Genomic DNA, 26,148 nt, shown 5'->3' on the forward strand with positions numbered 1-26,148 from the left:
AGGACTCACTCCCTGGGACCGCTGCATTGGGAACAGTTGTGAGTCCAGGCTCGAGCTTACAATAAAGACTCTTGTGTGATTGCATCAAATTCAGCTCCTGGAGGTCTATTGGGGTCCCAGGAATCTGGCATTACAGATATATAATGAGCTGACCAAGACTGCACCCTGAGCACCAGAAGACCAAAGGCACCAGAAAAGAGGGACAGGGGAAGAATTTTAAGAATGAATTTTGCATTTCCCAAATGAAACAAACAAACAAACAAAAAAGGCATGAGATGATCATCCCTACCCATCATGACAACAATTAGAACTCCTCTGCCCTTTAGGTGAGTTTCCTAGGGCTACTGTAGCAAAGGACCAGACTGGTTAGTTAAGAACAATCAAAATTTATTCTCTCAGGTCTGGAAGCCAGAAGTCTCAAATTCAAGTGTCAGCTGGACAATGCGTGCTGTGAAAGCTATAGGGGGTATCTTTCCTTGTTTCTTCAAGACCCTGATGTTTTGCTGACAGTCCCTGGTGTTCCTTGGCTTCTAGCCACAGCACTTCATTCTCTGCCTCTGTTGTCACATGGCGCTCTCTCCTTTTGTATGTCTGTGTCCCTTCTCTTCTTCTTATAGGGTCACTAGTGATATGGCATTGAGGGTCCACCCTTCTCCAGTATGACCTCATCTTAATTTAATCATATCTCAATGATCCTACTTTCAAATGAGGCCATATTTGGAAGTACTCTGGTTAGGACTTCAATATATCTTTCTGGGGTACAGAAATCCAGCTTTGTAAATTTTTGTTGAATTTCATCTGCTTTTTCTTTTGAATTACACATGGCAGGGGAGGTGGTAGTGAAGAACATACTATTTAGTGCTCAGGACTTGTTATGGTTTAGAATTGTCCCTCAAAGGCCCATGTGTTAGAGGTTTGGTTGCCAGCCAAATGACACTATTGGAAGGTGGTGGAACCTTTAAGAGTTGGGCCTTGTGGAAGAGAGTCTGGTTATTGGGGTCATATATCAATTTAATACTCTATTTTTATTTCGTGAATTAGGATTTATAACAGACTACAAGGGTTACAGGTTGGTTTTGCCTGACAACTAGATGAAGAGCAGGTTATCAGTGTTATTCCTATAGAACACAAAAGAAACTCAGTTCCTTGTCCTGTGGTACTGGGAGTGGCAGTGCATTTGGGGTTCCATCCCCAGCACCTCCACCACCACCACCACCACCAAAGGAAAAAAAAAAAAACTGTTAAAACATTTTTCAATTTGTGATATCATGCTTGCATTTGCAAAGCAAATATTTCCCTCATAAATGTAAACTTCTACGAGCTCACCTTGGGAGCAATGACAGACTTTTACAGATCAGGTTGTAGTGAAACAGACACGCACTATGCATTACCAAACCTAGTTCTAAATACAGCTGAAATTTGGTGGGCAACGTGATCATTCTGTGCAAGTGTGCCAGCTCCTATCATATTTAGAACCCTGTGTTCCGATGTGCTCAAGTTCACGCTGAGGAATTTGCTAAACAAATCCCTGGCAAGGCATGAACCCAGTGATTTGTAGGCATGAATCCTTTCAAACACAAAAGGCAAAACATAACACTGAGTCCTTAATTCCTAAACTTTCAGAATTTCAGTCTCCTAATCAGTTTGTTGACTCACTTGCTTCCTCAAAGGCGCATGCCATTTATTACTTAAAATTTTAAAAGTAAACGGAATAAAAATTTCTGAGCTTTGAGAGGCAGCAATGGAGTTAAGATAACTCATTTCCTGTGTTTCCGTGGAAAGTGCAATACACACGAGACACGAAAAGACCAAGCAGCAACACGGTGCCCGGGGGCTTCCACCCCTGAGTGGTGTTTATGCTCGAAAGTAGGTTTAGACTAGAACCTATCATTGGCACCGCGTGATGCGGGAGCCTGGCTTCAGGACCTCTGCGGGCCCTGGCCAGACTTTTGAGTTTAGCACAGAGATTCAAGAAAGTATAGGAAGAGACAGACATCTAATAAAAGTGCATGGTGTTTGGGGACTATGTACAGTTAAAGTAGGGAAAGGAGTGAATAGAGAGAGGATGAACGAAGCAGAAAAGACAAAACAGCCAACAGAAACAAACAGGGAAGCAAGAGCTAGCGAATTGGAGGAAGCAGGAAAAGAGCAGAAGAGCCAGAAGGCAACAGAGCAGACCTCAGCTGCAGGACCGCAGTCCTCCAGTAGGCAGGGGGCGCACGCGCGCCTCCTCGCGGCCCCGCCCCTTGGCGCCTGCGCTTCCTGCCCCTCCTGGTCCGGGATGCTGTTACCGCTGCTGCGGAGTAGCTGCTTCCCTTCCTCCTCTCCTGGCGGCAGCGGCNGCGTCGGAGGAAACAGCCCCCCAGGCCCGCGGACTTCAAGCTGCAGGTCATCATCATCGGCTCCCGCGGGGTGGGAAAGACCAGCCTAATGGAGCGTTTCACCGACGACACCTTCTGCGAGGCCTGCAAGTCCACCGTGGGTAAGGGAGCTGCGGTGGGTCGCCTGTCGGCCTAGTTTCTCCGCGAAACTGGGCCTTTCTCCAGCTGTAGGGGCCCGGGTAGCCTTACATCTGGCGTATGGGCCTCTGGATGAAATCTGGGAACTTCGTGGAAGCCTCTGAGTCCATTCCCAAAGCCAGACCGATTTTCGTTGGGTTACTTTACGTTGATTCGTCCCTAGCCCCCGGTCCTCGCGTCCCGGGTGGGAAGCGGGGTCCTGACCAAGAGCCTGGGCGATCTCCTGAACCCTCCACGGGCCGGGGGCAGGAGGTCAGAGCGATGCATCCGTCTCCGCGGAAACTCCCAGCCTTTTCCAGACTCACCCAAGGAAAACTGAGTTGCGAGGGGGTGGGGTGGGGATTAGACAGGCAGTGGAAAGAAGTTAAAGCGAAAGGCCACTCATCGACGCGATGCTCCTTTTGTTAAAGCTCTTGGGTCATTGATAGAGGGTTTTGACCTCTTAGGTTTGCCTTGTGGGGGGGAATGAACCGGGGTTTATTTTCTCATTTTGAGCCCACGTTCACAAATGCACCGAAATGAAGTTTAAAATTCCTTACAGAGACTACTAAGACAAAAACTACACTTAAGTTTCTTGTTTTAACTACAAATGTCTGGCAGAGGGACTCCTGTATTTATCCCTGACCTCATATAACCCAGTGACCTGCAAATACAGTAAACATTACAGTAAGGCTCCAGGTTAATATCCTCAGGATCTAATACTGCAACTGCAAGGGAAATTTTTTTAATGAACTCAGACTTAGAGGATTTGTCATTGAAGTTTGTCATGTGGGTGTGGACAACAGTTCTTTCTATGGAAAATCCCTTAAAAGCTGCCAAAGGTAGGGGAATCCTGTGAATGGGATGTCTCTTCAAAATAAAGAGCAGTCATCTTCAGTGATAGGCAGGAGGGATGTGGGGAATGTCCAAGAAACATTGAATAGTATGGAGAATTAAAAGTATCATTCCACATACTGATACATATATTTAGAGTTGTAACAAAACGTAGTTTCAGTTTTGAGATGAATTGGATTTAAAGTGTCATGTAACAAAACATTATTGCATTTAAACTGTCTTGCTGGAAAATTAAAGCTCCAATTTTTGTATTTTTGTTTTGTTTTGAGAACTTCCTGTAATGCTTTTTTAGGATTAATCGTTTTGGAAATAATGTTGCTTTCTATACCCTGTTTGTTTTTAAATGTTAGTGTTGGGAACATGACTTTAAAATTCAATAGCATAATTATACCTGTTTCAAATACCCAATTTTGGATCATAAGAGTACAGGAAATAAGTTTTATGGAGTTTTTGTATCTGACATAAAGGTAAAAGCAATTCAGAATTATTCATTTTTAATAGCTCCATACACGTATAAAATGAGATAATAAACTTGCATGTGTACTGAAGAGAAATGAATGCAGTTGCTAACAGGTGGATCACTATGAAGACTTGGGTGCATGTGGATGAGCTGTGTGATAAATGAAGTTTGCTTTAGAATGGGTGAGAAGTGAGATGATGAATGGTTTTCTAACATAGGTGCAGTGGGGCTGCATCCTCACTTCTGGAAAAGGTTCCTTAGGGACTTTAGGGGACACGGGTGTGTATGTGTGGAGGTTCAGACTGTCATTCTGAGAAGCATGTGCCTGTCCAGTGGGCATCTGGAACAGTGAAGGTCTCTTAATAAGGCATTGACTCAAAGACAGTGAAACTAATTTGGGATTACATAGAATATTTGGGAATGAGCAAGAAACCAAGAGGCAAGGAGACCAGCAGTTTATTTCTCTGTTCCCTTAAAAAATATGAATACACACACAGATCCCATTACCTATGTTCCCGCACTGAGTGTGGTTGAATTTTCCTCTTGTTAATTTTTGTTTCCTCCATATGTAGCCTATAGTACTTGATTCAATAAATGTTTCTAATTATGGGAGGTTCAGAGAAGGAAGACATCCATGGCCTGGTCCAGAACATGAACACATTTTAAGAAAGCTAACAAGTCCCCTTAAGTTTTCTGCCTCTGAGTCATGTATCCCTTCCAGTGATTAGGTTGTTTGTTGAGCACCTACTGTGTGCTGTGTGTTATTCTACCCACTGGGGATTCAGTGGTAAACAGGACATGGGCTTTGCTTAGAAGTGGATCAGAGCTCCTAGGGAGCTAAGGGCAATTACAGGTAAGGGCAATGTTAGAGACAATAATTGGGAAGCCTCCTATTTAAAGCACCTCCTGTTTGGGACTAAGGGGTAAGGACTGTTCAGAGAAGCCTTCCTCTTTGGAATGTTTTGAAGAAAAATTCATTCCTCAAGTTCCTTTAGAAAAGTGCTACTTAAATACAATGTTGGGTGTGGTGTAGCATTGTGGCTACCTTTTAAGAGTTAGCTCATAGGGTCCTTCTGAGGCTGGTTTTTCCAGTTTCATCTCCATGCACTAGAGTGAGCTCCACTTAAAGAAAGATTTCTCTTTGGTGGGGGCAGTTTTGCCTTTCCCATGTCAGGGCTTGTAGATGTCTGCTGCTCATGATAGCACAGGTCCCTATGCCTATCTGGACCCAGGTTGCTGAGGCAAAGGTGTCTTTAATTCAGAAACTAGATAAGTATCTCCTTAAGTGCATTTTAAAGTGAATGAGACTTCCTTAGGCATTCTGTAACAGGTTATATTGTGGAAATCCTTAGGGATTTGAGATGATGAACTATTGTGTAAAATGACAAATGGGCAAAATGTTGATTTTTTTTTTTTTTATTGGTAATCAAATCAGAAACTGATTTGGTTTTTAGATACCCAAAATTCACAAGGGTATGAAAAGCTACAAAGATTGTTTTTAATCACTGATCTATTTAATGGAAATTATCTAAATGGAGTGTGATTTTCAAATGGATTTTGTATCCATGGAATTCAGTTACTTAGTTTGATATAACTAGCATAACATGACAGGTTATTTTTTAAAATACAGGAGTAGCTTTTAAAGTTTGAGAAATGAAAAAATAAAAGCTAGTTTGCTGTAGAAATTTACAAGTATCTAACTTACTCGACTTATTTTTCCATAGCAATGCCCGTATTGTAAGCATATTTCATTACTATTACTATGAATCTGGGTACATGTATGCATATGTACATTCATGCGATTACGTTCTGGGTAGAATATGTAGAAGCCATTTCTATCTAGCAACACTGAATTATTGGTCTCTCTTTCTCCTATTTGACTCTATTAGATTTAGCATAAATAAGCTTTTTTAAAAGTGCATTTCAAAATAAGCCATAAAAGTGTTTGTTTTATTTCTGCATAACTATTGGAAGCTAGCTGTCAATTTTGTTTAGATTGAAATGGTTTTGCCAGGTAGGACCCCACCTTGTTCTGACAATATTGCATTCTAGAAGAAACAAGTAAGACTGAGGAACCTGGGCTTTTGCTTTCGTATTTGCCATTTACTAGTTTGTGACTTTGGGAAAGTAATTTAGTTATCTGTGTCTATAAAATGTAACATTCTATTGTAGTCTTTGTGATTTGATGAACATGTACTATGTACCAGCAAAAGACATCACAGCAGTCTTGCAAATTATCCCCATCTCACAAAACAGTACATAAAATATCAGTGATGATGTACACAAACTACCCAATGTCACAGCTGGTCAGCAAGTAATCAGGGCTACAACTGAGTTCTTGATCACTTTAGGATTTAAATTGACTTTCCTTTGTTGAAAATACTGATTGTTCACACACATAAAGTAAGATACTCAAGTCCTTTTTAGTTTTCTAATTTGGTCTTTGCCTTGTGAAGAGAGTGATGTAATTGTTCTGTGGTATCAGTTGACCTTCATTAACAATGCCCCTATCATCATTTGTCACTTTTGCATGGCAGAATAATGCTCTAAGAATTGCATTTTTTATCAGGTAGAATATCCTAATCTGAAAACCAGAAAGTTTTGAGTATAGGCATGATGCCCAAATGGAAACATCACCTGACCTCTTGTGATGAATCACAGTCAGAAACACAGACACACTAAAAATGTACTGTATTGGGCTGGGGATGTGGCTCAAGCGGTAGCACGCTCGCCTGGCATGCGTGCGGCCCGGGTTCGATCCTCAGCACCACATACAAAGATGTTGTGTCCACCGAAAACTAAAAAAATAAATATTAAAAATCCTCCCTCTCCCTCCCTCCCTCCCTCTCCCCCCCCCCTCTTAAAAAAAATGTACTATAAAGTTACCCTCAGGCTATATTTATAAGGTGTATGTGAAGCATAAAAGTTTTCCCAGTTTTTCCAAAGCAAGTATATTAAAATATAGGAAAATTTGCTTTAAGGCTGTGTAAGCTAGAATTCTTATTTTTCTGGGTAGTAAAATTTCCTAAATGCTAAAGGCCAATATAGAATTGCCAGTTCCATTTTGCCCAAGGAGCAATGTTGAGGGGGGAAAAATCTACTATTACCAACTTGCCAAAAATGACAACTTAGAATGAAAATTTTAAAAAATATATATGTGTGTGTGTTGCTGGGCATGATAGCTCACACCTGTAATCCCAGGAACTTAGAAAACTGAGGCAGGAGAAGTTCAAGGCCACTCTAAGCAATTTCACAGGAACCTGTCACAAAAAAAGACTGGGGATATAGCTCAGTGCCCCCTGAATTCAGCCCATAGTATCAAAATACATATAAATAAACACACACACACACACAAAAGATGAGATACTGGAATTAAAAGGTTCTTTAACTTTTGCTCTGAGAATATTAATTCTTCCTTTTTGTCATTTCTAGCAATACATTGAATTTCCTAACCTGGCCCCTGAGAATGTCTGGTTTTAAAAGATAACAGTACCTCAGGGAGTGCTCTTTAACTTGATTACTGGCCACAGCCCTTTGAATGTCCTTACCTGTCTGTTCCATTCAGTCTCTGTAGAGATGAGGGTGCCTGTTCTGAGGGCGGGGCCCAGCAGGAGACATGCCCGCTGGGAAAGTGATAGGTGCATGTTATTACCTTTTAGCCATGTCAGCTGTTGATCTGACAGCAGAATTGAGGGGATCCAAGAAAATGGCTATCTATGGGTCTGCCCTAGAATATTAGGTGACATGATGGATAAAATATTGTCACAAGTTTGTATACCTGGAAGCAGCAGAATGACTGTTAAGGGAAATTGCTTGTACTGTATTCTGGAAACCTAGGGTAGAGATTTGTGTTAGAAACCTCAGAAGAAATGTCTGATTCTTAACTGTGTATTTTATTTTGCTCTTGGTATTTATATGCAATCTTCCAAGCTATGACCAATCTGCACAAGTGTTTTACTTAAGAGAGAATTAGAGAAAATTGTCCAGAATTCCCACTCCAAAAGCCAGACACCACAGTCCTCCAATATTGTTCCACCCCTCCTGAGAGAACCTCACTGGCTTCCCTGCCAGATTGATGTAACAGGATGCCTCAGGGAGGAGTGAGCATGAGCAGGAGAGGAGCTTGTATGTGCCCTGCATTGCATGACTGGGTTTGTGTAATGAACTTAATGCAGACTTAGACTTGTGCAATGTCTCCTTTTGTGGAATTAAGTAGCTTTCAGGGAAAGGGTGTAGATTAAGTTGGGGTGGCTTGTTTCCACTGAATGGGACTCTGAAGTCCTACCTCCAAGTGCATTCTGCCTTCCCCTCACAGTGAAGGGGAGGGGTTTCCTCATGTTTGATAGAGATCCACATTCTTAGAGATGGCCCTTCTTTCCAGTGTGTGGAATGAGCCAGAAGCAGTCTCTTGATAGATCCTGCTATAGAAGGGAAATAGGTTCCTTTGAGAATGATAGATCCGAATTACTCTCTAGCCTAGGGTTCCAAATACATTGTTCAAGTTAAGCATTGGTTTGAACTAGTAAAGAAAACATGGCTTTGTACAGTTATCACTCAGTTGTTTTTTAAGAGGTTCTTATTTATGTAAGACACCATTCTGCTAGCCATTTTATTTTATTTATTTTTTATTTTTTATTGTTGGCTGTTCAAAACATTACATAGTTCTTGATATATCATATTTCACACTTTGATTCAAGTGGGTTATGAGCTCCCATTTTTACCCCATATACAGATTGCAGAATCACATCAGTTACACATCCATTGATTTACATATTGCCATACTAGTGTCTGTTGTGTTCTGCTGCCTTTCCTATCCTCTACTATCCCCCCTCCCCTCCCCTCCCCTCCTCTCTCCTCTCTCTGCCCCCTCTACTGACATTCATTTGTCCCCCTTGTATTATTTTTCCCTTTCCCCTCACTTCCTCTTGTATGTACTTTTGTATAACTCTGAGGGTCTCCTTCCATTTCCATGCAATTTCCCTTCTCTCTCCCTTTCCCTCCCACCTCTCATCCCTGTTTAATGTTAATCTTCTTCTCATGCTCTTCGACCCTACTCTGTTCTTAGTTACTCTCCTTATATCAAAGAAGACATTTGGCATTTGTTTTTTAGGGATTGGCTAGCTTCACTTAGCATAATCTGCTCTAATGCCATCCATTTCCCTGCAAATTCTATGATTTTGTCATTTTTTAATGCAGAGTAATACTCCATTGTGTATAAATGCCACATTTTTTTTATCCATTCGTCTATTGAAGGGCATCTAGGTTGGTTCCACAGTCTTGCTATTGTGAATTGTGCTGCTATGAACATCGATGTTCTGCTAGCCATTTTATAGGGTGCGAAGCTTACCTGGCCTGTCACTTTCAAGGAGGGAAGTGAGTCATGGAAGGAAACATAATGAAATGTTGGAAAAGAGGCGAACACCATTGTACTTCAACAGAGGATTATTCTTTTTGTCTTCTTCTATTGCACAGTTTTGACATTTGGAAAGTATTTCAAAGACCAAAGGTACAGACCAAAAATACTACCCTTAATTGAGTGATTATTATTATTTTTAATCCTTATCCTTTAAAGCCAGAAAGCATAACGCTGGCTTAACAAACACTATATATTTCATAGAAAACCTTTTTCCTGTTTTCCCCCCAAATCTGATAGACTCCACTGTTTGCTTTGCAGTGCTTGTGTAATACTTTCTTTGTTTACAAAACAAAACAAACTACCTCAGGCAGGTGTGTGAGGAAGGAGCTGACAGTGAAGGCTGTCCCAGTCCTTAGTGCTGAAGCCTGGGTGGGGTGAAGGTACAGGCCCCTGTGGGACGGGAGCTGTCCTGTTTTTCACCCTCTTTCTCGAGCCCTTCCTCAAGCCCAATACAATACCCTGTTGATTTGGCTAAGAATCACACACCCACAATCAAATATTCACTTCTAATTTCTCATTCTGAAAGGAAAACACAATTTTTCCCTTGGCCACCAGAGTTTTCCGTCCTGGGTGGTGTAGGTGGGAAGTGTAGGTTCTACAGGCAGGCAAGCTGCAGTTCTAGTCCCTGCACAAGTTGTCAGTATGTCCTTAGGCAGGTGACTTACCTGAGTTTTCATTCACAAAAGGGGATGGGGGTGGGGGAAGTGAGGCTTACGCTACTTTCCTTTCTCATGGTATAGGAATAAATGAGGATACAGTGTCCTATGTGCCTGATCAGAAAAGGTTTTTTATCATTCTCTTCTCCTTATTTGTACTACAAGTGTAGAAACTCTGAAACATCCCTCCCCAAAACACTATCCTTTAAAGACATATACTGATTATGCAGGTGAATATGAAATATCAAAAGTGAAGCTCATGACCTCAGTGAAATACATAAATATACAATCTTCCTGACAGCTCTTGTGTTGTCATGGACCCATTCTGAGTTGTTACTACAGTAAAATTAGTATTTTTTTGTATATGAAGAACATGTTCATGATCCACTGTTTGTCTCTCACTTCTCAGACACCTTTCCCCTCTTTTAATATTTTCTTTCCTTTTTCATCAAGAGTTGGAAATGATGGGTAGTGGCCTTTCAGATAGAGAATCTTTCCATAGCCACGGAGAGGAGAAGGCCTCCTGGTGCGGGGACAATCTGGCCTTGCCAGTCAGAGAAAGTATCTAACTCTATATTATACTTGCTTAGCAGAGCAAAGTTCTTTTTAAATGTTAAATATGTATCCATACCCATTTCTCTCCTCTCCTTTCTTATCTGGTGAATGAGATGAGTGCATCCTAGAGGCAGATAGCCCAGTTTCCAATCTTCACTCTAAAGACTTATCAGGGCCAAAACCTTGGACAGCCTACACACCTCTCTGACTTCCATTTTTTCATCTATACACTGGGGAAAGTCTTAATCTCTACCTCATAAAGTGATTCAGAGAATGCACTGCAATGAGATAATGCACATTAATCTCTTAGAACAACACCAAGAAGGAGTTAGTTCTTAGTTTTTGTTTTGTTTTGTTTTGTTTAATGAAGGAAACAAACACCTGTCTCTGAAATTCTCTCAAATACTTACAGGAAAATGTAACTGTCCTTGAGATGCAATGGTCTCCAGGTAGAGCAAGTGCCCAGAGCTCCCAATTTCACCCAGCCGATGTAGTCCAACTATGCTGTGTATGTGTTCAGGTCAAGTTCAAGGCTGTTTCTGTGCTTGTGCTTCTGCATCTTGGAGACACACATAGGTGGTCTATATTTGTGTGACCTGGAGTGAAAGAGGGGTAGATCTTATTAAACTTTGATGGACATGTGATATCCTGGCCTGTTAAGTATTTGAAATGACACATGGTGGTCTTACTATTTTAATAGTACCTACCTGTGAATTGATTGCAATATTTTACAATTACAATACTAAAGTAGTTTCTGTTTCATTTAATTCTCACACATAGTATAGGCAGGAAAAGCCAGATAATAGGTACATAGGATTTCACTCATTAGGGTACTTCTGGGGGTGGTACAGGAGTTGAAGGATAGGTCTGGTATCAGTAAGTTGGCATTGCCTTTCAGCCTGCATTCTTCTGCTAGGTGGTATAGTTTTGGCAGATCATTGGCCTCAGCTTCAGGCCACTTGTTTTATTATGTTAGATTCACTTCTGTCTGTGTGACCTTGACTCATTTCTTAGTTTAGTTTCTCATTGTCAACTCACTGAAAATGCTTGAAATTCTCTCCTTAAAGAATATCATGTCCCAAACCGGATGACATTATGTAAGATACATCCTTGGAAGAAAAGCCTCTGTACAAACAGCATGTAGATGATCACTGTAAATTGGCAGCAACTTCACATCCACGGTTGGAGTGAAGACCTACTTGATTCTGAGAATCCTGCTGTTTGAAAGTGTTAAGTCTGTGTGGTACAGACTCCAGGTCTTTGGTGAGGGAGAACGGAAATGGGCCTAGAAGAAGGAGACTGTCCATTCAGTTGTACTCACAGACATGGGCCATAGTGTTATTTTTGCTGGAAAGGATTATAAAAAAAGAAATGTTTGCTATTTTCATTTTTGTAACTTCTTATGGCCCAGAAAAAGGAAACAAATGTTTTGGAAATGTTTGTCTTGAGGGTGACTGAGAAGTCCTGTCACTGCTAAGTATACCAATTCCTCATGCTAGTGCGAGATTTATGAAAGACAACTAAGAGGAAGGCAAAGCTTTCTCTTTAGCAGCACTTACGATCATGGGCCATTTGTAGAATGTTTCACATTTCATTTTTTTCCACCCATGTGATTTTTACTATAACAACTTTTCATTGTGAGCAGTAGTATAAACTTGAATGTTGATTCTATTGTTCTGCTAGTATTTGCTTTAACCACAGGCAAATTACCACTTACAGTCTCTGCCCTGGTGTAATAGTGCCCCCCTCATTGGGCTGTGGGAGTATTGACTGGGTTGAATGCAAGACAGTGCTTAACAGATATCCATTGTCCTTATTGCTTAAGGAAATTAAGGTCAAAGACAAGTCATACTGATTCAAATACAGCAGTCTAAGTCCATTGATAACAGGGATGATAACACCATAACCTGGGTCCTTTCTGGAAGCTCATTAAAACATAATAAAGGCTTCCATAAAATAGGTAAGCTTAAAGAAAGGTAAGCTCCTGTTACCAGAATAATCTGCTAGTGGATCACTACTTCATCGAAGTGATGAAATGGTAATCCACGGGGATAAGGGTACATAGGGAGAGGATGAGCCTGTTAATTAAGATAGCCCCTTCCTTTCAAGAATTATGAGAAATGAAATAATGTCTATACACAAAGACATTTCTGCATTCACTATTCCATTCTACCTGTCCAACCTGTCTCCATATCATGCCTTTTTAAAATTAATCAGTCCTGAATTTTCTTAATTTTTCTAAAAATGCTTAGCATTTTCCGTGTATATATAGCATTTGATGGAGAGGGTGGTGCTGGGGTAGGAGTTGGCGACCATTTATCCAATTCATTGGGTTGCTGTTGAACACCAGGCAATATCCTACACTTCAGGGGCCAAAGATGGCTTATCCTCAGAGTGCACATATTCAGTAGGGGAGGCCAATGAAGGATCCATGCAGTAAGGCCTAGAAGAGTGCAGATTCACAAGCTGGGGATATAGATGAAGAGTGAGAGCTTACTGGTGGATGGAGAATGATTCCAGTGGGAAATCTAGGATTTAAAAGATTTCTGAGCAGACAAGGAGGTGCCCTAAGAAGAGAGAACAGCAGAGAAAGGTAGTTAATGGCCAAGTGTATGGTATATTAATTTAGTTCAGTATGACTAAGCTTTTTGGGAATTATTCCCATTGACTGATAGGGTGGCAGAGACTACTCGCTATCCTGTTAGTTAAGAAGCCTGTAGAACACTGGGTTTTTAACAAGGTTATAGATACAATTAAGGTCACAACCTTTTCATCCCTTGCTTTTGTCTTTTTTGGGGAGGAGAGGGGAGAGGGGAACCTGTGCTAGGGATTGAACCCAAGGATTCCCACTGAGCCACACCCTTGAATCCCTAAATATCCTAGGAGTTGCTCCCCAGTGAGGGGCTGTCTCTGCTGACCTTTTCTAAAGCTGATGTCAAATATTTGAGGCCATTTCTATGACATGCAAATATTACAAATAGGTAACATTGAAATATTTTTGATGTAAAAAGATTTTTAGAATTGTTTGGCTGTGATACAAAGGTATGTTTCCAAGCCATAAATTGGATCAAGTTTTCAATTATTACACATTATTAGGGGTGGTTAGGACTATTTTAATGTGCTGTTTTCTTTTATGGAATTTTGGACTTAGCCGCTGGGTATTTTGTTGGTGGTGATGTTATTGTCTTTAATCTACTCACTTAAACTAGATAGTCTTCATGCTGGCTAAACAGACTCATAATTCTTTTTACCTTTGTTTATTTCCTGATTTTGAACATTAATGCCATGTCATTTTATTTTTATTCATTTGTGGTTTCAAAAATAATCCTCATGTAGGACTGCTGAAAATTGATAAGTGGTTCATGTTGGTTGTGAGTATTCAACAACTCTTAGCAGAGAAAAAGGCATAATCAAAACCCCATGGACCCACTCTGGAGATCTCCAGGGATTCTCTTGGTTGATTGGAAGCCGACTCAAAGAGGTATCACCTGCCAATTCTTTTCAGTAAGGTAGCAGTCACTGTGACAAGTTTTTTTAAAAGTTAAGAGTTCTCTTAACGGAAATTTTAAAAACAAACCCATTTGAAGTTATCTGGAAATAAAGGGGCAATAGGATAGTAGTTGCAATAATATGAATTTGATTTGTTAATTCCATTGCAAAGTAATAGGGCAGCAAAGAAATCTTTAGGTTAATATCATGCAGGCAGTGTTTTGTCATTCACCTGTACCTTTAAAAGTAGAACATAATGATGTCTCCTCACCGTTACTTGAGTCTGAGAGACATCATTTTGAAGTTTGCTGTTTGTTCCCTTGTGGTGAAGGTTAAGGAACTCTGTTCAAAGATATTAGTTGTACATAGACCCACTTCTAGGTTCAACACAATCTGTCATTTGACTTTGGAAAGCAAATCAGCTTCAGAAATGAGAGTGAAATTGAGTTAATCAGCTTTGTCCAGTGGCATTTAAAATTGTGTCTGGTATGAGGGATTAAGAATTGAAATGTATTCAAGTCTTGTAGCTTGTTTTCTTGTGATGTTTCATATTTGTACAGCTTTTCTTTATTGTACAGACTAGGGCCTCCCCTTCACCCACAGGGCTATAAACATGTCTTTGGTTGGCACTGATATCTACAGTGTGTTACTAATTATAAAATCAGTCACATGGCTTTCTCTTCACCTAGAACTCATCTGACTACTGCTGCCTCATGTCTCAGAAATGAAGGGTCAAGAAACAGGCAGGGTTCCCATGCTTCCTGCTGCTACCACACCACTGTCACATATGGGCCACCTACCTGTCAGTGGTTGGGGTCATCCCCTTAGGAAGCTATCAGGAAGGAGGGAATGTTTCTAGTGCTCACATTTAGCCAGCATCCCCTTTGTTTTTCTTAGTTGTGAAAATTTTGTTTAAAAAAAAAATCTCAAAATATTTAAGTCTTCTATACCCAAAAGGCATGTAAGGTAACATATACAAACAAATACAAATAAAAATTTGATTTTAATGGGCCAAATTTAAAAAGGAAGATGATACATGATGGTTTGATTAATAAATATTAAAATGAATACAAATTAAATTTGATGTTAATTTGTATAAGTAAATTTTAATAACAATTTCTCCCTCTTTCTATGGATAAATAAATAAATCATGTTGATAGTCACCAAAGGTTTTGTGAGTGTTGAAAATTTTAGTATGATGATTTCCAAAAGGCTGTTTGAAATCCAGGTTGTTTCCAGTGTTCCCTATGGGAAATTTCCTCAAGATAGCACCATTTGCTTATGTAATTATTAAGTATGATTTTTAAATGACTTTTATGCTGAATTGTGGTAGTCATAAGTTATATTCTGAACAGATGCTAAATAGATGGTTCAGAAGAAACACAACAGGTGTTGACTTTGCCAGTTGTGTGTAGAACGTGAGGATTACCTGGAATTGCAGATCCTCATGCATTTCTGCCCTGTCCTTGAACTTTGTGATACTGGTTCTTTTATTTCTGTGGTAATGATACCAAAACAAATAGGATTTTTTGAAAATGATAAATTGTCTCTTTCTTGTTTTTCTTCACATTTATTTGTTTAATTTACAGGTGTTGACTTTAAAATCAAAACTGTAGAGCTAAGAGGAAAGAAAATTCGATTGCAGATCTGGTAAGTGGCAGAGTATGCCCCAGTAATGTGCCGTGTGTATTTAACAATCCACACGCTTGTCTACTAAAATGAACTGTGTGAGCTGGCTCACCTCCCCTACTTTTCTGCTTCTTTGCTCATTGTCAAATCAGATGAATAGCACTTCCTTCATGGGAGAATTTAGCAGCATCTACTTATTTCAGAATGCATTTACACATGAGGCATTGTGTTGCTTTCATGAGAGCTAGTTGGGAGCTTTACACCTCTGTTTTTAAATCATTTGACATGATCTCAAAACTGCCATCACTTACATCATTGTTCAAATGCATGTCTTCATGTCTTTATTTTGTGTGGTAGTATTCAAAGAGAGCCCACTATATTCACAACCAGATTGGCAGGAGGTGAAGGCACATCACCTGGGAACTGTTCAGGGTGGGGCTGTGCACAGGCATACCCCTTCTAGCTGTCCTGCAGGTGGCCCTTCTGCCTGCCAGAAGTGAATCCAGAGGCCCTTCCTGAAGAGAAGCTCCTTTCTCAGCTCAAATCAGAATGAGAGACCACACCAGCTGCATTTTAACTATGTCCAGCACTCACATCTTTCCCTTCTCTATTACCAGCCCAAGGGTAGCGTTCAGAAGTATTTCAGATTGCCAGAGACCTCTCTGGAAGAAAGGATAGGCTCTGGTCATGGGAGCTTGAGAAGTGGCACGGCTGAGCTGTGCCGAGGATGCCATTGTGTTTTTCATGATGCCTATGCAGTACGCTCAGCTTACTAACTCCTCTCGGCAGGTTACCCTCAGCTCTGACTGTCTGTCCACCATCTGTGTGTGTTTGCTTTCATCTTCGTTAATCGCTGCTTCATCTGTGGCATCGCCGGTCATCTAACGCTTGAATGTTAGTGCCATGTCTCCATCCTTCATCCATGTCCCTGTCTGGGGCACTGCTGGAGCTGAGCCAGCATTGGTCGCCTTCCGAGTATCTGAGGTAATACCTTCATTTAGACATCTGCAACTCCATAACCCACATTAGGAGTTTGGGGCTTTTATTTTGTCTCATGTTTTTGTTTTAGACTTGGATTATGCAACATTAAAGTCTAAGCTTAATAGTGAATAATAAAAAGTAGTTATATCATATTCTAGCCCCTGAAAAGGCAGCAAAGTTTATCTTGTACATTGCTGCCCATCAAAATATATGGAAATGCGAAGGTGCTTTCCTGGACCTGTACCCACCAACACTGTACTGGTGGCACTGCATACATCTGGAGTTTGGCTGCAGTGCCTCTGACTGACCTAGGTGGGCCCTCCTTAGGGAATTCGAGTCCAAAGAGAAGAGAGTGATGGTGGGGTTCCAGGACCACATGGTGCACTCAGACTGCTTTTCCCTTGAATGTAAAACATTCTCAAAAACAACTCTCTTGCTTCCCTCTTGACTCTTCACTCCTCAAGCTTTATCAACTGTCAATATGACATTGGTAAAGAATAATGGATGGAGGGACAATGAGATGATGCATTGGATTTATTGAAAGGTTGATTTTCAAGTTTTCTACATGGAATATTCCAGTGATTCAATTAGGAAGTAGGACTTGTCTTTTCCTGAAGGGGTTTTCAACAGTGAATCATATGTCCACAATATTCCAACCACTTTGTTAATCTTCTGAAATGTTTTATTTAAAAGATGAAAGAAACCTGCTAGGGTGTAGTTTGGTGTAGAGAATTTACCTAGCATGTGCAAGGTTCTGGCACTGCAAAAAAGAACAAAGGGGGAAAAAATCTTTCTCTTCTTTTTTTGCTGTGCAATAGATTAAAAGGAGATATTGGAATCATGGTTATCATTTTTTTACTTATTTAAAATATGGATTGATTGTCTCTTATTCAAAATGCTTGGGACCAGGAATGTTTTGGACTTCGTAACATTTGCATAAATATAATAAGATGCTTTGGAGGTGGGATGCAAGTTCTAAACATGAAATTTATTTATGTTTCATATACACCTTAACCATAATAGCCTGGAGGTAATTTTAAACACTATTTTTAGTATGCCTACATTTTGACTACTATTTGTCACTTGAGGTCAGATATGGAATTTTAAGCTTGAAGTTTTGGCTCAGGGATGCTTGACCTGTATACATGGCTTATTTTGGAGAAAAGAGCAATCCTTACGCTGTTGTAACGTGTTTGGTGCAGTTGTGTGGTTGTGTTTCACTGTCATTAGTTGAGGGCATGGAAGCAGTCACTAGAGGCAGAAACAGTTCAAGGGGACACGGGACCACCACAGTCATATCACCTATCAGTTTTCAGAGGGGCTTGTTAGAACAAATGCATTTTTTTCTTGTTCATTTTTGTTTATAGCCCATCTTATAAAATATGCACTATAGAGAGGGCCCTAAAGGTTTAAGTACCCAAAGCTGCCATTGTGTTTGTCACAGTTCTATGTCACATTTTGTCATTGCCACATTTTTCAGTTCCTTGATTATCTATGGTCAAAAAAGAGCCGTTTTTTTCTAATCTTTAGAGAAGTATTTCTACATGAGTGTACATAAGAACTTGAATGTAAGTGTTGCTAAAATGTATTGACTAGGATATAGTTTCATGAATTTATATTCAAATACTCTCTTGGAAATTATTCACAGTGAACTTGGAGTCATTGTTTAAATGGATCAAAGCCATAAAATAGTCTCCTACATAGGATTAAAATGCTTCATCCTATCAGCCCAATCTTCACTGCTGGGAAATTTTGCTTCAACTGGTGTTCTTAGGTTTGCATCAGTTAATTCTCTGCTTATAAGAAGTAGAACATTTTATAGCTAAAATTGATTTTTTGCCCTGTAAATTAGTAACTGTATCACTTACATGCATTGTTTAAGCATTGTTATATACCAAACTGGGAAAACAGAATTGCAGGAGGTTTCAATTTGGAAATTGCTGGCTGTAGTGAATGATAATTTAGCTGCATCAGTAAACTGCATATTTATATAAATCAGCTTTTTATCATTTCTGTGAAAATTCAAGTTCATGGAGATAAAGAACACAAATATTAAGATTCTCTATCTTCACAGAATGACAGAGGCATAATTAGTGCTTTACCTTGTTATTAAATTTTTTGAAATTTAATAATTTAATTTTTTGAAATTTAAATTTAATTTTGTGGAGTTTTTATGATGCAACAAATAATTGTTGAATGGAAGCATTTCTTTAACCCAATCCTTTGACCATACATGATAACATATTTAGTGTTCAAAGGAAATAAGTAAAGATGCTTTTGAGAGAAATAGAAAATAAAGACTTTCTCACCCCAAATATTTTGGGAATATGGAATAGTTCCTTAAAGGAACATGCTTTTCCACCTCAACTATTCAAAGTCAGACACAAAAAGATAGAAATTAGGGCATGATCTTAAATGGGGAATGATGAATTATTGGAAATTGCTTTGTAAATTCCATATTTAAAAAGCTCATTTCCTATGTTTCACTTTGAAAAAAATAAATGATCACATATTTTGATTGTGATATATAACATTCCTGTGGCTGATTCTCTGACTTTTCAAAGAAGGTTATTCTACATAGTTTGTTGATCTTGCTTCATAATCCAGCTCCATGCATCCGATTTAGTTAATGCATATGCAAAGATACCTTGTATCTCATATAGTTAAGTCAGCCTGAATTTTTCCTGCTGACTGGGGGGGTGGGGAGATAGGCATGTTTCTCATGTTTCCTCATAAATAAACAGGAACAGAATCCATATTTGTGCTGGAATGTGGATTTGCTTGCTTTCACTGTTGTTTGGGAACTGATTTTTGCTGCTGTTTCCTAGGGACACAGCAGGTCAGGAGAGATTCAACAGCATTACCTCAGCTTATTACAGAAGTGCCAAGGGGATCATATTAGTATATGATATCACTAAGAAGGAGACGTTTGATGATTTGCCAAAATGGATGAAGATGATTGATAAGGTATATGTTGTATTTTTCTGTCCAATGTGAATTCTGTTTGTGGGTATCAATTGTGAAAGGAAGAAGCTGGAAACACAAGGAGGGAGCATGATTTTGCAAAATAAACATCATTTGATTCATATCATAACCTTCAGGTAGGTATTTAGTACTATGTGATAGATGAATCAGTGAAGATCTAAATTATCCAGAATCAGCTGATAAATAATAAAACTAGGATTTTCATTTGGTACACTGGACTCTGATTTTAAAGCCCAAACATGCTCAATCTATTGTCCACAGTTGTTTCCATGGCATTGGATACATGTTTCTGCAGAAAGGCTAGTTAGATGCTCATTTCCTGCACTTGAGGAGATGGCCTTGTTCATGGTGCCTGTGGGCTGTCCTGGGGCCTCAGCTGGACATCTGCCCTTGGGATTGTAGATATCTTTTGGATTCTCTTTTTGATCAAGAGATTTTTTTTCCTTTGATTCATGATTGACTATATACAGAAGACCTGTGTCTGCATAATTGATGTAAATCACATTTTCTCTGGGAGATGTGTACCCCAAATGCACATTTAGAAAAAAGAGCAGTTTGGGTTAAGATGTGTTAGTATGGAACTGACCACAATTTGAGGGTTTTCTTCCCCTTAAGCAATAATTTGATGTTTTTAATTCCTTTATGTCACTAGCACACCTATTACAAATTCAGATTTTATGTACAAATTATATTGAAACCCAGTTGTATTTTGTCTATAGTTTTATTGATGATGTTGAAGAATGTTCGTTTCTAGCTTTCAGTGTGTACCTCTTTGAAATGTGTTAAAGAACTAGACTTAAAAACATAAAGCAGACCTAGGTGGGGTGCCTGCCCTCAGCTCATTCCACACTTGACCTTGGTCACTGGAGACTGAGTTCTCCTTATACCCAAGTAATACCCAACCAGCCCATTTTGTCAGCCACACAGTATGCTGATCACTAAAACAAGTTTTGCAAAAGACTAAGCCTGAAGGAGCAGACCCTAGGCTTAATTTGCCTTCTTGGGGATATGGTTTGGGGATATTTGGGAGATAAAGCAGCAGAGTGATTTAAGGCAATGGTCCGCATGTGCATAAGGAAACTTCATGGCCATTCATGGGATAAAGCAAGAGGATTGCAAGCTTGAGGCCAGTCTGGGCAACTTGGTGAGACCTTATCTCAAATTCAAAAGGCCTGGGGATGGAGCTCAGTAATAGAGCACTTACCTAGCTAAGCATGCACAAAGCCCTGGATTCAATCCCCAGTACAGCCAAAAAATATAAAAAAGAAATATAAAGGAAGAAATGCCTTAAATCCTAAGGGCCCTTTTAGGTACTGGAGGTGTGAATCTACCAAGAACTTGAGCTCCGATGCTCACGTCTCTTTGGTTCAGAAGTTTTGCACTTTAGCATTGTACAAGAGCTGTCATTCCTTGGGTGCTCACTATGTGCTAAGTACTGATACCTTTACTTGGCCAAGCAACTTGCCAAGGCAACACAATTCAGATGTCTTTTGATGTAGTCTGTTCAAATAATTTTAGGAATACACAAAATTTAAATGAGTTACTCAGTATTTTAACCTTTTTAAAGAGAGAAATTTGTTGGGCCTAAATATTTTAGAAATTTTACAAATGTGTCTTGACTTTTTCTGATTATGAATTAATGATTAAATTAATTAATTTCGGCAGACACAACATCTTTGTTTGTATGTGGTGCTGAGGATCGAACCCTGGCCACACACATGCCAGGCTAGCGCGCTACCGCTTGAGCCACATCCCCAGCCCGCATAGGGTTTTGTTTTTGCTTGAACGACTGTGTTTTGTTTCATTCTTAAACCATCTTGTTGAACTCTAGGTCTTTTTCAGTTGATGACCATTTTAAGTGTGGCCAATTTTTCCAATCATTTCCTAAGACAGAGTCTTGGGAAATGTTAGGTCAAAGGCCAACAGCATGGTGGTTTGGAAGCCTGTCATCAAAGTACTTTCTAAAATTCTGTGAGCTCTGTCCATTACCAGGCCTGCCTAGGGCTCAGGAGGTGCTAATAAACAATGGAAGGAAATGAGCACAGAAGTAAATGAGTGACAAATACTGTGCCAGTTTACCCTCGCTTTGTTAGTGTATGATAGTACCCACCTTTGAAATTCCACAGTATGCTTCAGAAGACGCTGAACTTCTCTTAGTTGGAAATAAATTGGACTGTGAATCGGACAGAGAAATCACCAGACAACAAGGTGAAAAGGTAAGAAAATGGTGAAAGCCATGGTTCCCGCATTCTGCATCTTACTGTTTTTTCATAAATTGCATATTCTTTTAAATTACAAAATAATTATCAAGTAGTGGTCACTGAATCACATCCTTCTCATTTGTTTGCTTTTTTTCTTGTATCCACTCCTTTAAATTCATTTTGAAGTGGAGGAGAAAATAAAGCATGTTATTATGTACTTGCATTATTACCTAAACTGACATTTTTTTCAGAAAAAAAAACGTTTTTATGTTATAAAATTGCTTTCATGATTTTCTTATTACTCTAGTGTATTTAACTTTTTTGTATTTAACTTCTTTAACTTTTGCTAGGGATTCAATCATGGAGAAGAAATGATATTCTCATTTTAAATACCAGATACATTATATTTTTAGAACCTTAGGCATATAATTCAACTTAAATGTCCTAATATCATCCCAGGGATTTTGGGTTTGGGGTGTGTGTGTGTGTGTGTGTGTGTGTGTGTTATAATGTAGGAATTTGCTGCACTTGTGATCTTAACATTTGAGCATAAATGGGTCTTTACAGACCTTGAGTCCCTGCTTCCCTTAAAGCTGAAGCCCAAAGGCTATGACTGCCCATCAGAAGCTGGGCCTAATGCACAAACACTGGTCCATGTTGTACTTCACACAGAGAAAACAGATTACGTGTGTCTTCTCAGTTTGCACAGCAGATAACTGGGATGCGGTTCTGTGAAGCAAGTGCCAAGGACAACTTCAATGTGGACGAGATATTTCTGAAACTTGTTGATGATATTCTGAAAAAGGTAAAAAGGAATATGACATCTAAAACCTGTTGTTTCCTTTATTGCTATTAATTTTTTCATCTAAAACCTGTTGTTTCCTTTATTGCTATTAATTTGCTGAAAATTGTTTTATTTAGAAACAAAAGTACAGTAGTTGTCTGTGCTGGTTCCTGAAGGAACCAGCACAGACAGCTTGCTGTGTAGCTGTTTCCCATCCAGGAGTTTTTGGTGTCCTTAGGATTGATGAACAATATTTTTGCTTATCTTTGAAATGACTTATACAAGGCAGAATAATTATGCCAAGAGGAGGAAGGACTGACTGCAGCTCAGTAGATGAGAACTTGTCTTGCCTGCATGAGACCCAGTGCTAGGCCTTCCCTAGCACTGTAAAAGTGAATAAAAATAAGATAAAGAATGTGGGGCTGGGAGGGTGGTATAGCTCAGTGATAAGAGGACTTGCTTAGCATGCACAAAGCCCTGAGTGCCATCCCCAGCACTGCAAGTGAATGAATTAAGTACCATGATTGCTTGACACTTGCTTTTCTTTTTTCTTGTTTTTCTATAAGAATTAAGTTCCATATTGACGGTAGAGACCTAGAACAGACTTCCTTGCTGAGGAGAGCCTCGGGCACTTGTTTTCTCTTGGCGCCCCACTTCCTATAGGAGGCCTTTTGGTAATGCTGGGTTGCAAGGAAATAATGTTTGACAGCTTTATTGAGCAGCCGTATTTTTTTCAGGCATTTGTAGACTTGTATTTAAAGGTTTTTAGTAAGTATTTAAATCTATTCATACAGTTTACACCTTGGCATCTACTAGGGTTTGGTTTTAGGGTCCCAGAGGATACCAAACTCAATGGATATTCAAGTCCTTTATATAAAACAGCGTAGTATTTGCATAGAACATACATATAGCCTCTCATATACTTTAAATCATCTCAGATCATTATGATTCTTAATTCATTGTTAGTGCTATGCAAGGTTTTCATGAGAAACTTCACATATTCAGCATTTATCTTCAACAGATTTTTCTTCTAGATAAAAATCTTCCAAAATTATTGCTATGGATGATGTATCTGATAGAGAGTAAAATTATTGCTGAGTATGCTTTTTTAAATAATTCTGAAATTTACCAATGAGGACCAAAATAAACCCCAGTAAATTAGTTTGTACTATTTAGGGAACAATGAAAAGGAAAAAAAAATCTGCATATTCATTACAGGTGCAATTTTTTTTTCAAATATTTTCAGTTCAAGTTTCAATTTATCTGTAGATACCAACAATTATAATTTTTCAGTTCAAAAATTCAGAAATTTCTTATACAGTGATTTTTATGTAATTGCCAACAGAGGCTATTACTTTCTTTAGTAAGCATGTAACTTTTTGAATGCAGACCATTTATTTTATTTATTTTTAAAAAATGTAAGTTTTCATCATATTGGGTTCTGTGAAAGTAAGTGTTGAGGTTGCAGGTCTCTCCCGCCATGTGGTATGAAATAAACTGGGCAGTGTTCGTATTGTGACTTGGAGTGCCCTGAACTAGGTTTTCATTTTGTTTGTCTAATTGACCTTTGATGATCATAGAGCTTTATACTACAGTTTTATTTTTTATTTTTATTACTTACTTATTTTTGTAGTGCTAGGAATCAAACCCAGGACCTCACATTTGCTAGGCAAGTACTCTACCATAGATCTGCACCTATGGCTCCTTTCAGAGAGTTTATAAAACACTTTTTAAAAAATATAATTATACAATTTTTAAAACATTTACCTATTATAAGGTTAAAATGTATTTGTGTTTCTCATTACCCTTTAGATGCCTCTGGATATTTTAAGGAATGAGTTGTCCAATAGCATTCTCTCATTACAACCAGAACCTGAAATCCCGCCAGAATTGCCTCCACCAAGACCGCATGTCCGATGTTGTTGATTTGCTACTTTGAAACAAGGTGGAAATGATTCCTGAAAAGGGGAAAAAACATTCTATTCTGCACTACAATCATTTTGACAATTTCCTTTCGCACTTTGTATTCCAAGTCAGAGCTATACACTAACTTGTAAATATGCAAATATGCAATCCTGGGTAAGTTTGGGTTATAAATTACATATTTCCCTCCAAATTATATTTCATTCATAGCCCCAGTGTCTAGTGTACATACACTGGGAAACATAGTACTTCTAATATGAAGAATGGGAGAGAAGAAAAGTATAATGTTTCTTAAATAATATAATTGTCCTTGTTAATTATACTATGAGGACAGAAGATATTCTGATAAGAAGAGAGAATGTGGTGCTTTGCTTACTGTTTTAAAGAAAATTTGTAAAACTAAAGACTTTTTGAGGAAAAAAAAAAAAGCTACGTTAAGTGCTTTTTTCTTTATTTACAAGACATTTCCCCAGCTGTAGCATCTTTGGAGTGTTTCTGCCACAAAGCAAAGCTCCACTCATAGCTGTTGTTGAAGGTTATTTATTAATGTTCTGTAATGATAGGATATTCCTAGCTAGAGGGTTGGATTTGACTTGGTCCTGAGGCCACAGAATCTCTCATGGTTTCCTGATAGATGTATCCTATGCTTTTAAGAAAGACAAAAATTCAATAAAGAAGTGTTTTGAAACTATAGAAAAAAAAGATTTTAAAACAACGCTGCTGTCCTAAACAAATCCTGTTTAAAGGAATTTTAAAGAGATTCATTTTATTATATCAAAGAACATACATGTATTAGCCTAAACATCCTGTATCTTTGTAATGATGAAACTTTTCCCCTTTATGGTGAAGCCTATTCCTATTAAGCATAGACTGTATTCAATATTTGTTGGTTTTTTGTTTGTTTGTTTGTTGGTTGGTTTTTTTCAATTTTTTTTTCTTTGTCTGATAATGAATTTGTGAACTCTATCTTTGGTATATCTTTTATTAAACTGCACTGTTGTGTTTAGTCAAGGTAAATAAGTAAGTATGTATTTGAATAACTTGGCGTGTCCTGAGTGTTGTGGTATGAGAAGCATTGTGGTCTTTCTACACTAATGAAGTGCAAATAAAATTTTGTATTTATGAATGACAGTTGAGTTGCCACATTTCTTTATAATTTAATTTTAAAGCATATTATATGATAATTTTCTTCACAAACTCCACATATTTTTTAAAATTTTAAATGAGAAAAGTGTGGCATCCTCCACTGTGGAAAACAGTCTTGAAGGTTAAATGTGTTAACTATATATGATCTAGCAACTCAGCCTCTAGGGTGTGTACTCGGAAGGAACTCATCAGGTCTCAAACAGACATTTGTACCAAGGTCCACAACATTATTCACAGTAGCCAAAAGGAAGGAATAACTCATGTGTCCATCGAAAGAGTAATGGATACATGAAATGTGATTTATACTGAACCTTAAAGACATGTGAAGTGAAATAAGCCAATATCAGAAAAGCAAATACCATGTGATTCCACTTTTGAAAGGTGTATAGAGTAGTACTATTCATAGAGACAGGAAGAATAATGATTGCCAGCGATTGCAGGGAGGGAAAGGCTGCAAGTGGTGTCTGATGGGTGCACAGTTTCAGTTGGGAAAGATGAAAAAATTTTGGGAGATGGATGGTTGTGATGGTAGCACAACAGTGTGAATAGACTAATGCCACTGAATCATAC

General features: G+C 38.8%; 1 protein-coding gene across 1 annotated transcript; it reads left to right on the top strand.

Moving 5' to 3' along the window:
* The first annotated feature begins 1,903 nt into the window (after nt 1-1,903).
* On the top strand, nt 1,904-25,563 carry Rab12 (RAB12, member RAS oncogene family). The gene is made up of 7 exons (XM_048806053.1): nt 1,904-2,164; nt 2,308-2,482; nt 15,519-15,579; nt 19,368-19,506; nt 21,651-21,740; nt 22,426-22,530; nt 24,322-25,563. The coding sequence occupies exons 1-7, from the start codon at nt 1,904-1,906 to the stop codon at nt 24,433-24,435; spliced, it is 945 nt and encodes a 314-aa protein (XP_048662010.1). The 3' UTR covers nt 24,436-25,563.
* The last annotated feature ends 585 nt before the right edge of the window (nt 25,564-26,148 follow it).

The sequence above is a fragment of the Marmota marmota genome, unplaced genomic scaffold (assembly GCF_001458135.2).
Source record: "Marmota marmota marmota unplaced genomic scaffold, marMar, whole genome shotgun sequence".
NCBI lineage: Eukaryota > Metazoa > Chordata > Mammalia > Rodentia > Sciuridae > Marmota > Marmota marmota.